This window comes from Poecilia mexicana, unplaced genomic scaffold, assembly GCF_051168715.1.
Source record: "Poecilia mexicana isolate PSO_F unplaced genomic scaffold, ASM5116871v1 scaffold_17, whole genome shotgun sequence".
NCBI classification, from domain to species: Eukaryota; Metazoa; Chordata; class Actinopteri; order Cyprinodontiformes; family Poeciliidae; genus Poecilia; species Poecilia mexicana.
In genome coordinates this window covers 4,975,772-4,988,737 of record NW_028263386.1, presented here as the reverse complement: position 1 = coordinate 4,988,737, position 12,966 = coordinate 4,975,772, and the positions used below count along the sequence as shown (strand labels likewise).

At 36.6% G+C, this 12,966-nt stretch overlaps 1 protein-coding gene across 1 annotated transcript in view; it reads left to right on the top strand.

Annotated features, from left to right (window-relative positions):
- The window catches only part of LOC106906405 (contactin-associated protein-like 4), a 72,307-nt gene that overhangs the window by 41,908 nt on the left and 17,433 nt on the right, over positions 1–12,966 (top strand). Inside the window, exons 17-18 of the mRNA XM_088014783.1 lie at positions 1,461–1,679; positions 11,553–11,792. Coding sequence (XP_087870909.1) covers positions 1,461–1,679; positions 11,553–11,792 — 459 coding nt within the window. The remainder of the gene's footprint in view (positions 1–1,460; positions 1,680–11,552; positions 11,793–12,966) is intronic.

Below are 12,966 nucleotides of genomic sequence, written 5' to 3'. Positions count from 1 at the left end.
TTCTGTCATATTTTCCTATTTTCATAAATGTCAGAGTTCCAAACTAAATATTTAATTCACAAGATAAATATTTATGTTACAAACTAAAGATTTAACTTTCAAATTTAACATTTAGTTAGGAAGCTAAACGTTTACTTTGAAAATTTGACATTTACTTCCCAAGTACATATTTAATTTGGAACTCGATATTTAGTTTTCAAAATATTTAACTCAGAGTTAAACATTTAGTTTGAAACTAAATATTTAGCTTCCAAACTAAATATTTATTTCTAAGATAAATATTTATTTATATTGAAGTAGTTTTAGTTTAAACTACTTCAAATTATATATTTGTATGTTTGTTAAAACTAAATATTTACAAACTACAAAATAATTACTGAGTCCTAATCTTTTATTTGGAAGTAAATGTTTAGTTTTCAAAATAAATAAATTTAGTTCCAACTTAAACATTTAGTTAGGAACTAAATATGTAGTTTGAAAGCTAAATATTGTGTTCTAAACTGACTTTTTAATTAAATATTTAGTTTGGATTAATAAAAATAGGAATAATAAAGTGAAAAAATGACTTTGAGAAATGAACTCGGTCTAATAAACCAATTTATTGCTGTTTTACTACTTTACAAATGGCTGCCATACTGAAGATGCTGTTGATATGAATTTTTCACCAGGTGTTGATAACCCAATTATTTGACACATGTAATGAAACCAAAACAAATAAGTTCAGAAATTAAGTCATGCATATTAATGTGAAATGCCACAGGGAAAAAGTTTAAAAGCTGGTTTCGTTTTCACTACCTGCTCATTTTTCTTCCTTTATCCCAACAGATCTGCTAAACTTGGCAGTATATGGCAAATATTACGGCAGGCTGGAAAAATGAGACGTGTATTTTTATTTATTTATTTTTTATGTAATCAGCTCATGGCCCCAAATTGGTCTTCTTTTGTTTGCTATCCTTTGAGGACTGTTCCCACTCTGCTTAGTTAGAAGCCATGTTGGCTTTATTGTTGTTTTGTTGTGATAGAGTAATTAAATTTCATTCCAGAGAGGCCAACGCTGTCCCTGTCTGCTTGTTTGTCTTTCTACACTGGATGTTGCAGCTCCTGTCTCAATTCCCCGTTCATTGCATTGGCTCATTTCAGACCTGCACAGGGAACCATATGGAAACATGAGTGAGGCTTGATTCCAACTGTATTTGGAAAGAACCATCTGCCTCTTTTAGCAGAATCATGGAGATTTAACCCAGAAGTCCAATTGTCATTAACTGAGATTGATATTTGCTGTTTGAATAAACAAAAGGCTGATTGTTCTTTAGAGTAAGACTTGAAGCTGACATGTCAAATGTTTGACTTCTCATCATGATTGCTTTGATTATGTTCAACTTCTTCAAGCAGTAAGACGTTCTGTAGAACCAAATAACAGATTCTGTCTGATATTTCTGTCCGTTTTTTTCTTTATCAAGCGTCTGCTCGGGTGGTTTTCTCCTTCGACGTTGGTAACGGCCCACTGGAAGTTCAAGTCGAGTCGACAGTCCCGTTGAATGACAACCGATGGCATCAAGTCCGAGCCGAGCGAAACATCAAGGAGGCGTCGCTTCGACTGGACAACCTGCCTGTGGCGACGCAGGAGGCGCCGGCTGACGGACACGTCCACCTGCAGCTCAACAGCCAGCTGTTCATTGGTGAGGAGCGTTGATTCTATTAATTTACAGGCAAATGTCTTTTTGGTTTGTCCTCTCAGGCTTCCTGCATACTGAGATGTTTTCCTATTCAGTTTGATTTAAGTCTATTTTATGTAACAGGATTTTTAGTTACGGGAAAAACTCAATGGTTTTCTTTATTCACTACTTTTGAAATTATCTTTAATTTGGCCTATATGCTTTAATGTAATCATTGATCAGGGTTGTTCAAAGTGCAACCCTGAGGCCATTCCTGACCCTCCGAAGGATTTTGTTTGACCCCTGACCTCATAGGTGGTTGATGCAAATGGACACTTTTACATCTTAGAGAGCAAGATGTTTTACAGGCAAACAAAAAAATATGAGGTAAATTTACATCTAATAACTTTTTTCCATTCATCTTAGGTTTGGAGTAACTCGAACCACAAACATTGACCTACTTTCACTCAAACGTAACGCATTCAGCCCAAAAGTCAGGAACTGTGGGTCTGTCTTATGATAACCCAATTGTGCAAAACAATTTTTTATGTTTTGTATCTACAATGATTAAAAATTTTACATTATTAGTGAGTATATGATAATTTTATTTATTAGAGACAAAGGAAGGCAAAAAATATATATAATACACATCTCACTGTATACACATACTAATCAATGCACTCAATACAATACTGACGAAACATTGCACAAAAAGAAAAATTACAAAATTACAATCCAGCAGTTTCAGCCCTTTTTTTCTACAAAGAAAAGAAAAATTTAACAATAAAACTAAAAAAAAAAGAAGAAAAAAAAAACAAACAGAACCCCCTTTCCCATAGTACATGATACAATTTTAAGGAAAATAAAGAAAAAAGCACAATTATCATGACAGGGTTACTTTCTTCTCTGTTTTTATCTTCCCTTTTAAATTGTCTTGTTAAACTTTTTGTGTGGTGTCTGTGTGCCTTCATTAGTGGACAAAGATTACCGTAAAAAACGGATGTTAGATTTTACCAGTTGAAGAAACGGTAGAAAAGTCATTTTAAAATTTTGTTTTAAAAAATTGATCTGCATAAAGATTTAAATTCCATCAGAAAAGAATTATAATTTTTATTGCTCTTTTACTAATTTGGTCCTCATATTTTTGGTCAAAAACTACGAGAACAATTTACCACCTTGTCATGCAGCTGCAACATCACTCACTACTGTTGATTTTTATTTACCAAAGCCTATAGGTTTTTAAACTTATTTTTAAAGGTTTCTCAAAGAAAGACATTATGATGAAAAATCTTTTATTTCTACAATATCAAGCCAAAAAGAGAAGTTTCTGAAAGGATTATAAATGTTTCTTGGGGAGTTGAATCATTTTGTTTGACGGTGCTGTTTAAGCCTGTTAATATAACAGAGCTTTTCTGTGGTTTGGCTTGCAGCAGAAGCTGTTCGCAGTGAATAGGAAAGTGCTGAGGTGAAGCTTTCTGATTGCTAAATGACATCCAGATTCATTAGCTGTGCAAGCAGATCAGCAGTAAAACCTACCGCCTGGAAACCGCATCAGGATGTAAACAAATCGGAGCCTGCGTGTTGTTTACAGTATTTTTATGGTTATGTAAATTCCGTACAAAGACGCTGAGATGCTGCATGGTTTACGAGGACTGCAGGTTATCTCAGTTCATTTCACTTTCTGCATGAGCTCCCCAATCCTGCTGATAGATTTGGAGCGAAATGTAATGAAAATCCATCATTCATTATCAGTTTTAATCAATCAGTAAATATTTTGGGCATCACTTCTTATCAGTGAATCCAAACTTGAAGCAAAAGGACCAAACAGTGAAATTGGACAAGCGAGCAGCAGTGAAATTATGGAGGAATATTAATGTATTTATAGGACATTCTGCAGGTTGCCATCAGCAGCCTAAAAAACGACAATTTAACGACTTCATCAGATCTGCTTTGAGAGAAAATTTGTCTGGATATCAAGTTGATTGAGATGTTTTTTGGGGTTTTATTGCAGCATTTAGAGCTCAGTGTTTACATATTTATAACCCATATTAATGCTCAACCAGGCGTGAATTGTATGCATTCACATTCATGAGCCATAATTCTACCTTTAGCGGGTTTAGAGCAGCTTGTATTCCTGTAGAACATTTTAATGGACACAGAGACGTTTAGGCCTGCATGGTGAAATGTTAACTTCTCTTTTCAACCTCCAGTAAACCTTTCTAATAAATATTTAGTGCTGCACGATTTCCTCAGACTAGAAATAAAGGAGCAAAATCTGGATCTGCAACATTACTCTGACTTTGGTTTGATTGTTGAACCTTGTTTCGATTAAAACACTATCATTTTTGGTTTAAAATATCAAAAATACAGTTTTAAAATTTGACAGGTTTGCTGTTATTGCACACTACTAGATGCTATTGTAGGTAAGCTATATGAATGTCAGCTTTCATATTTAATTTTTTTAAGCTTTACTTTCCTTTTGTAACAAATGAAAAATAAAAATGTATATAAATGAGTTTTCATGTGATATGTTGCATTATTTGATTTTGTATTTCTTTATTATTTGCAAGCTTTATACAGCAAAAGTAATATGTTTATTAGTAGTAGTAAGTGACTTGACATCCTTAATGGTAAATGTCTAATCTAATCTTTAAATGTCTTTTTATCTCATCTTTGTTTTAGCAGGAAGAAAACATCCAAATAAATGTTTTATTCACACATTTAAACAAACTTTTAGTCAAACTTGTGCTGATTAAAACTTATGCTCTCATGTGATAATTTGTTAAATGTGCTGCTTCTACTTATCGTATCCAGCTGTAATTATGTCTGGCTGCATGTATGAGGTAAAAATGTATCTTCTGCTTTTCTCTTCAGCCTGTTTTTTGGTAAAGCCTGTTTGTTTCCAAGCACCTGCTGTTTTTGGCTAAAATTAATTTTAACTTTTATAAGCTGCTTCTTTTTCTGACTGAAACTGTGATGTTTATGTTTTGGAGCTGCCAAGTCTCAGTCCAGACCTCAGTAACTCTGAGCTAACCTAAAAAAAATAATAATTAAAATTCTTGTGGAAACAATCAAACAGCTTCCCAGGAAATACAGTTTAAGAAGTTTCTTTGCTGTAGTGCTGTTAAAGACCTTTCTGTTAAATAATTTTCAAATAAAAACTCAGTGTTTGTTGATAATCATCATAAATCCAGGTTCATGTGGGGTATGAATAGTTTAGGTCTTAACCTTTTGCTACTTGATTATTTTAAGCAGCATTTACATTTAAAACTTAAAGCAAGTCTTATTAAACTTTTTTTCTAAAACTGTGCTTAATGTTTTTAACGAAACAAGTTACTTTAACCCTCACCAAGTAGATTTGGCTCAACAATCTGTTCGCTGTTGTGGATATTTTGTCGCTTTAGTGACTCATGTTTTGCTCTGAGCAAAACATGAGTTTTTTTCCCCTCCATTGATTTCCACTCAGTTCACTCCTCAGTTTTATACTTTCTAAATCTGCAGGTGGAGGTTGTTTGCTTTTGAAGGGTAACTGTTGATACTTTGGCCTTTGTTTTGCTTACTCTTTCTTTTTTCTTTTCAGTTTCACTCCAGTTTTGTGCTCCAGAGCAGGTGGATGGGTGCACTTTCCCATCATAAACTCATGGACAGTAACTGAGCTTCTCTTCTTGGATCATAAATTGTTCACCTGTGAAATTCTCACACATCCTTCTCTCATCAGAGTTGGACTTATGTACATGTTACTGTGATTTTTATATCTGTTCAGGGTTTCCTCCAGAAAACTTGCTAAGCCCAGTGGTGGGGGCGTCGAGGCGGTCCACCGGCGGTCTATCGTGTTTTTGTATTTAAAGATGTTAAGTTGACGGAAAATATCAAATTATTACTGTGTAATTATATGTTACAGAAAAAGATCTCCAGTGGAATGCTATTTAAACCTGCAACTAGTCTAAAAACAACAAATTTAACAAATGTAACACTTATTTATTGAGATTATCAATGCTGTTAAACTTGATTCAATTTCATTAAAAAGATTAAATTAAAAGATTTTAAATTGTTTAACATTTAAATGGAAGATTTTAAGGAGCTGGCAAGTTTACTTTGTAAAACTTCAAAGAACAATATTCATAGTTAGATTGTTTTGTTATCATAGCAACAATCTGATGCTGTGAGTTTAATCTTTGAATTTACAAATACAAATTAGTAAACTGCGATTATATCTTATTGCTTTTTAGGCTGGCCAATTAAACTACTCCCTTCTGCCATATTTCACTAACTCTAACACAGAAGCTGTTAGAGGTGCTGATGATTTTAGCAGCTAGAGGGGCCCCTAAGTCAAAGTCTGCGCAAGGCCTCATGCAGCCTTGGACCGGCCCTGCACAATGAGTAAATCCGCTGCACTGTGCAGAGATGCGCAACAAATGGGAGATTTGGCTTTAGTAGCTCTTCCATTTCGTTTCTGTTGAGTTTTTAATTGTCACAGAAACTATTCTGGTTGGTCCAGTTTATGGGACGAGCTTCTCAGATCTCTGTGCGGTCGCGCGCATTAACTCTAAGTTTACAACGCATTTGATATGGTTTGATGCATCGTGTAACCGGAAAAATGATACTAAAAATAATAATAAAATAAAAGCGTGATGCGTGACTCCGAGGAGAGCGCGTTAAAGCTCCTCAACGGGCTGAACCTGCATGATCAGGTTAGCGCTGCCTATCCACAAACGCTCCGGCCAACCGGGACCACAGACATAAACTTTACAGGGAAGACAGACACAGAGCCACACGCTGGGCAGCGTGTTGAGATGTAAACGCCACATATAGATAAATCATTCTCACCGCTCCACAACGCGCCTCTGAATTCGCTACAAGTTATTCCTGCGGTTCACATAGAGCTGCGCAACCAGAGCTAACGCTGCGGGTTTTAAACTCTTACCCAGAGTTTCTCCAAAGGATCATAATTCCTCACAGTGAGTTGATGTAAATATTCATACAGGTCAGCCTGTGTCCAGTTTCAGTGAAAGGAGGCGCGCGCGAGATTCGCGCTGAGGTAAAGCAGCGGCAGCGCGCGAGGCAAAGCGCAGAGGCAAAGCGCAGAGGCGCCAGCTGTGTGGTTAGTTCACGCGCTGTCTGCTTTAAATGCATAAACTATAAACCTATCTATGAGGGGCCGTTTAGGACAAAATTTACGTTTTGTCTCTCACACACTACCAAAAAGTCTCGCATACTCCAAAAAAGTTGCCTCGCATACTCAAAAAAATTACGTTTTGTCTCTCACACACTACCAAAAAGTCTCGCATACTCCAAAAAAGTTGCCTCGCATACTCAAAAAAATTACGTTTTGTCTCTCACACACTACCAAAAAGTCTCGCATACTCCAAAAAAGTTGCCTCGCATACTCAAAAAAATTACGTTTCGTCTCTCACACACTACCAAAAACTCTCGCACACTCCAAAAATTACGTTTTGTCTCTCACACACTACCAAAAAGTCTCGCATACTCCAAAAAAGTTGCCTCGCATACTCAAAAAAATTACGTTTCGTCTCTCACACACTACCAGAAACTCTCGCACACTCAAAAAAAGTAGCCTCGCATACTCAAAAAAATTACGTTTCGTCTCTCACACACTACCAGAAACTCTCGCACACTCCAAAAATTACGTTTTGTCTCTCACACACTACCAGAAACTCTCGCACACTCAAAAAAAGTAGCCTCGCATACTCCAAAAAATTACGTTTCGTCTCTCACACACTACCAGAAACTCTCGCACACTCCAAAAAAATAGCCACGCACACTAAAAAAAATACTAAAATGTCACACACACACACAAACGTTAACTTTCTCGCACACATACACTACTAACAGCTCGCACATTCACAAACGTTAACTTTCTCGCACACATACACTAACAGCTCGCACATTCACAAACGTTAACTGTCTCGCACACATACACTGCTACCAGCTCGCACATTCACAAACGTTAACTGTCTCGCACACATACACTACTAACAGCTCGCACATTCACAAACGTTAACTGTCTCGCACACATACACTAACAGCTCGCACATTCACAAACGTTAACTGTCTCGCACACATACACTAACAGCTCGCACATTCACAAACGTTAACTGTCTCGCACACATACACTGCTACCAGCTCGCACATTCACAAACGTTAACTGTCTCGCACACATACACTACTAACAGCTCGCACACACACACACACAGACGTTTATCTCTCACATACACAAGACTAAAGTTGAACACACAGTACTAAGTACACAGTACTTTTTGAATGTGTGAGAGCGAGACTTTTTTTGAATGTGTGAGAGCGAAACTCTTTTTGAATGTGTGAGAGCGAGACTTTTTTGAATGTGTGAGAGTTGTCACGGAAGAGGCGGGGCATAATTTTTGGATCAAACTGCGCATGCGTAGATCCTAAACTATAATTTTCCATTTTTGACTCACTGTATGTTGTATTACTTAGTATATTTGTGTTTTTAAATATATATAAATATATTGAAACTATCTTTCAATAGCTACCTTATATTAAACTATGTTAAGGACAAATGTCAAACATAGTGCAAATATTTTGAAAACAAAGTAAAAGATCTTGCAGGTATATTAATCTCCTTCCTCCTTCATCAGAAATGAAAAATTATAAATGCACACTATGTGTTGGGAACCTGTGTTTGTTGACTGACTTTTATTTGTCAGGCTTACGAGACAAAAGCTGAAAAAAGATCGATTTTCTTCGCTTTCAAAATAACACAAAACAGCGAAAAAAGACCTCCACACCGGACCTCGTTTATTTATGTATGTATTTTTATTTTGATAGCTGCCGATTAAACTGAAAGTTACACATTGATATGATCATATGAGTAGTTTTTACCGAGAAATCGATCAGAAGCGCCGTGAAAATGGTCAGATTCACCGGATCCACGTCTCTGGCTGCAATGCGCGCTCCCGTCACAGGGGGAACAGATTTTCACGGGGGAACAGAATTTCTCACAAGACCTCTTAATAATTCCTGTAATGCTGGCACCCAGTGGACAGATTGTACTACAGCAATTTTGCTATTTTTAATCAATCAATCAAATTAATTTATTTCTATAGCACATTTAATCTACAAGAAAATTAAACGTTCTATATATATTTAAAATATATATAGCACAAATATACTAAGTAATAGAACATACAGTGAGTCAACAATCGAAACTTAAGGTTTAGGATCTACGCATGCGCAGTTTGATCCAAAAATTATGCCCCGCCTCTTCCGTGACAACTCTCACACATTCAAAAAAGTCTCGCTCTCACACATTCAAAAAGAGTTTCGCTCTCACACATTCAAAAAAAGTCTCGCTCTCACACATTCAAAAAACGAGTCTTAGTACTGTGTGTGTGTGTTCAACTTTAGTCTTGTGTATGTGAGAGATAAACGTCTGTGTGTGTGTGTGTGTGCGAGCTGGTAGCAGTGTATGTGAGCGAGACAGTTAACGTTTGTGAATGTGCGAGCTGTTAGTGTATGTGTGCGAGACAGTTAACGTTTGTGAATGTGCGAGCTGTTAGTGTATGTGTGCGAGAAAGTTAACGTTTGTGAATGTGCGAGCTGTTAGTGTATGTGTGCGAGAAAGTTAACGTTTGTGAATGTGCGAGCTGTTAGTGTATGTGTGCGAGACAGTTAACGTTTGTGAATGTGCGAGCTGGTAGCAGTGTATGTGAGCGAGACAGTTAACGTTTGTGAATGTGCGAGCTGTTAGTGTATGTGAGCGAGACAGTTAACGTTTGTGAATGTGCGAGCTGTTAGTGTATGTGTGCGAGACAGTTAACGTTTGTGAATGTGCGAGCTGTTAGTGTATGTGTGCGAGAAAGTTAACGTTTGTGTGTGTGTGACATTTTAGTATTTTTTTAGTGTGCGTGGCTATTTTTTTGGAGTGTGCGAGAGTTTCTGGTAGTGTGTGAGAGACAAAACGTAATTTTTGGAGTGTGCGAGAGTTTCTGGTAGTGTGTGAGAGACAAAACGTAATTTTTGGAGTGTGCGAGAGTTTCTGGTAGTGTGTGAGAGACAAAACGTAATTTTTGGAGTGTGCGAGAGTTTCTGGTAGTGTGTGAGAGACGAAACGTAATTTTTTTGAGTATGCGAGGCTACTTTTTTGGAGTATGCGAGACTTTTTGGTAGTGTGTGAGAGACGAAACGTAATTTTTTTGAGTATGCGAGGCAACTTTTTTGGAGTATGCGAGAGTTTCTGGTAGTGTGTGAGAGACGAAACGTAATTTTTTTGAGTATGCGAGGCAACTTTTTTGGAGTATGCGAGAGTTTCTGGTAGTGTGTGAGAGACAAAACGTAATTTTTTTGAGTATGCGAGGCTACTTTTTTGGAGTATGCGAGACTTTTTGGTAGTGTGTGAGAGACAAAACGTAAATTTTGTCCTAAACGGCCCCTCATACCTATCTATTATAAACCTATCCTTAAGGATAAATCTGCTCTGCTAGTGAAATGCTCAGAGCAACAGAGACGCTTGCAGCCTGGCTTTTTTTTTTTTTAAAGGCAATTTTTTTCCCCTTGAAACGCAAACAAGCAACGCTTAGCCTGGCGGCGAGGCTAGTAAAGCATGGTGGGCCGCCAGGCTTATAATACACTGGGGGAAACTGCTGTTTTTATTAATGTCTATTTGTCATAACTTCCCCCTTTCCAGATAAAGTTGACCTTTTTATTGGTCTTATTTCAGAAAAGCAAATAAAGAAGTAAATGAAACATGCTTTTAAAACATTGGTTGCTTAAATATTTACTTTAAACACTTAAATGTTTACAGTTGTAACCAGCAAGAAGCTTGTATATAAATACATTTTTGTGAATTAAATGTTTGTTTTCATGTAAGCTATCTTACTAGCTCATCTATAGCAGTTTAACCTTTTCAACAAAGTAAAAATAATCATTTTTGTTTCAAGAACAAAACACAAAATCATACCAAGTATGTTTTAGTACACTTGAAATAAAATAAAATAAATTTACAAATAATGAAATGTAAGGTAATGAAAAAGGTCTAGATCACAGACAAATAATTTCACTTATAACAAGACACAATGTTATAAATGAAATAATCTGCAGGTATGAAGAATTACAGATTTAAAACAAGCTCTTTTATCTTGCAGAAAAGTTACTTGTAAGTTAGTTTTGTGTTTTGGACTAGAAACGAGACAAAAACACCTTAATGCTTTGTGATTTTGCAGTGAATGGCAAAACTGCACTAATTGAAAGCATTATTGTCCTATTTTCTTATCATAAGTCTATTTTTCATTAAGTTCTGCAAAGTAGAACATTTTCATTATTGTTAGGACCATTAATCTGTTATTTTCCACTTAAAAATATGAGCCTTTAGATGCAGTCAGTGTTAGCATGAAGTTTGTCAAGTTTGAAAATGTGCTTAATGATTTGTGTCGGTTCTGAAACAAATGTAAACAATTGTTAGAGGGAAACAGAAATGTTGTAGAAAATGTGTCGAACTGGTAAAAAAGCAGAAGGCATGAATTCTTGGTGGTTTCCATTCTCCTGATGAACCCGTCTGCAGCTGAAAAGATGCGATAGACAGACGTAACGAAAGCAGATTAGTGTTGTCTTTGAATGCACCTTTCCACCTACAGCCTGCTGCTATTTCTGTGTTTATATTTGACAATTTGATGCTTCTGGAGGAGCTGATGTGACATGTGGGTTTGTTGTAAATGTCAGGTGGAATAAATAGAAAACCACAGGGGAAGAAAAATTCAGGCTTTTCAGCTCAGGTAGCAATAATTGAGACTCTTGAGCAAAGATGACAGACGGGAAAAGTAGCTCGAATGTGCTTTTGTCCTTATTTTCCAATTTCACACGGCTGAGCCACTTACACCGGCTTCTCTCCTCCGGTGTTTGCAGGAGGCACGGCGTCCAGGCAGAGGGGTTTCAGAGGCTGCATCCGCGCTCTGCAGCTGAACGGTGTTACTCTGGACCTGGAGGAGAGGGCAGAGATGACGCCCGGCGTTCGGCCCGGCTGCCCGGGTCACTGCAGCAGCTACGGCTCGCTGTGCCAGAACCAGGGCCGCTGTGTGGAGAGAGCCACTGGCTTCCACTGCGACTGCAGCCTGTCGGCTTACACTGGAGTCTTCTGCCAGACAGGTGAGACCATGTTAAATAAAACTGGGAATAAATGTCTAAAACATGAAGCTATAAACACATATTGGTCTGCTTTCTAACTGGAACAAAACCAAAACAAATAAAACACCAGTTAGTTGCCATAAGTGACAAATTCAGTTTTAATTTAAATTATTTTTAAAGCTTGTCCTGAGGTTATTGTATTTGAGTCAGCGTCTTTTTATTTGTTTTGTTAATCTGTGAATCAACATTTTTATTTATTTTTTAATTTTTTAAATTACTGCTTTTTATATTTTAAAGTATTTTGCACCAGGACATTTTGGCTACGTTCACACTGCAACCTGAAGCAACGCAAATCAGAAAAACTCAACCATTTTATTAAATTCTTTAGAAAACTAAAGCCTTTAAAGGGGCTCAAACACATTTTTTTTAAATCTGTTTATTTAGTTAACTGGATAAATCTGGAGAAATCTTATCTATTAGATAATTATTCACATCTTATGCAGATATCTGAACTCTTCTCGATGCCCTGAGCTGCTCTGATTACAGCTGAAGGCTTTAACTTTTGTTGATCAATAAGGAACATTGAGTTTGAAAACAACTCAGATACTCATATTGGAGGAAATACTTCAGCCACACTAACTCTCACAAGACTCTGGTTAAAATATAAACTCTTAATCACATTAAAACATTTCCAAGAGTCTTCTGATATTCATTGTGTACAATTCAACAGAAAATCAAAAGAATATTAGAAACTAATCTGTGAATCAACATTTAGATTAATTGTGTGAATATTTGTAGCTTGTTACGTTCCTGTAAAATGTCTCCAGCACAGAAGGCATCTTTCATTTCCTTTGCACTTGCTGTGGATAAGAAAGTTTCATGTTAGCATATTTTTTGAAACTACATCTGTTTGTTTTTGTTAAAATTAAATGTGAAGAAATAATTGAGCTTCCTGGAAGTTGGAACCAAGGATAAAACTGACTGGTTTTGTTATTTTGGCTGGTTTTCCCATGATGTCACACAAGGAAACACTACATTTGACATGTTTTCTTAAAAGTGACCCACAGCTTTCTCTGTTTACATCAAATAACCTAATTAGAAGTGTGAAGTCAACTTCTGGGCTCTCCCACGTTGTTTGAAAGGATAGTAAACGTTGTGTGTTATAAATCATGAGGAAAACTTGAGCAGCGTTTCA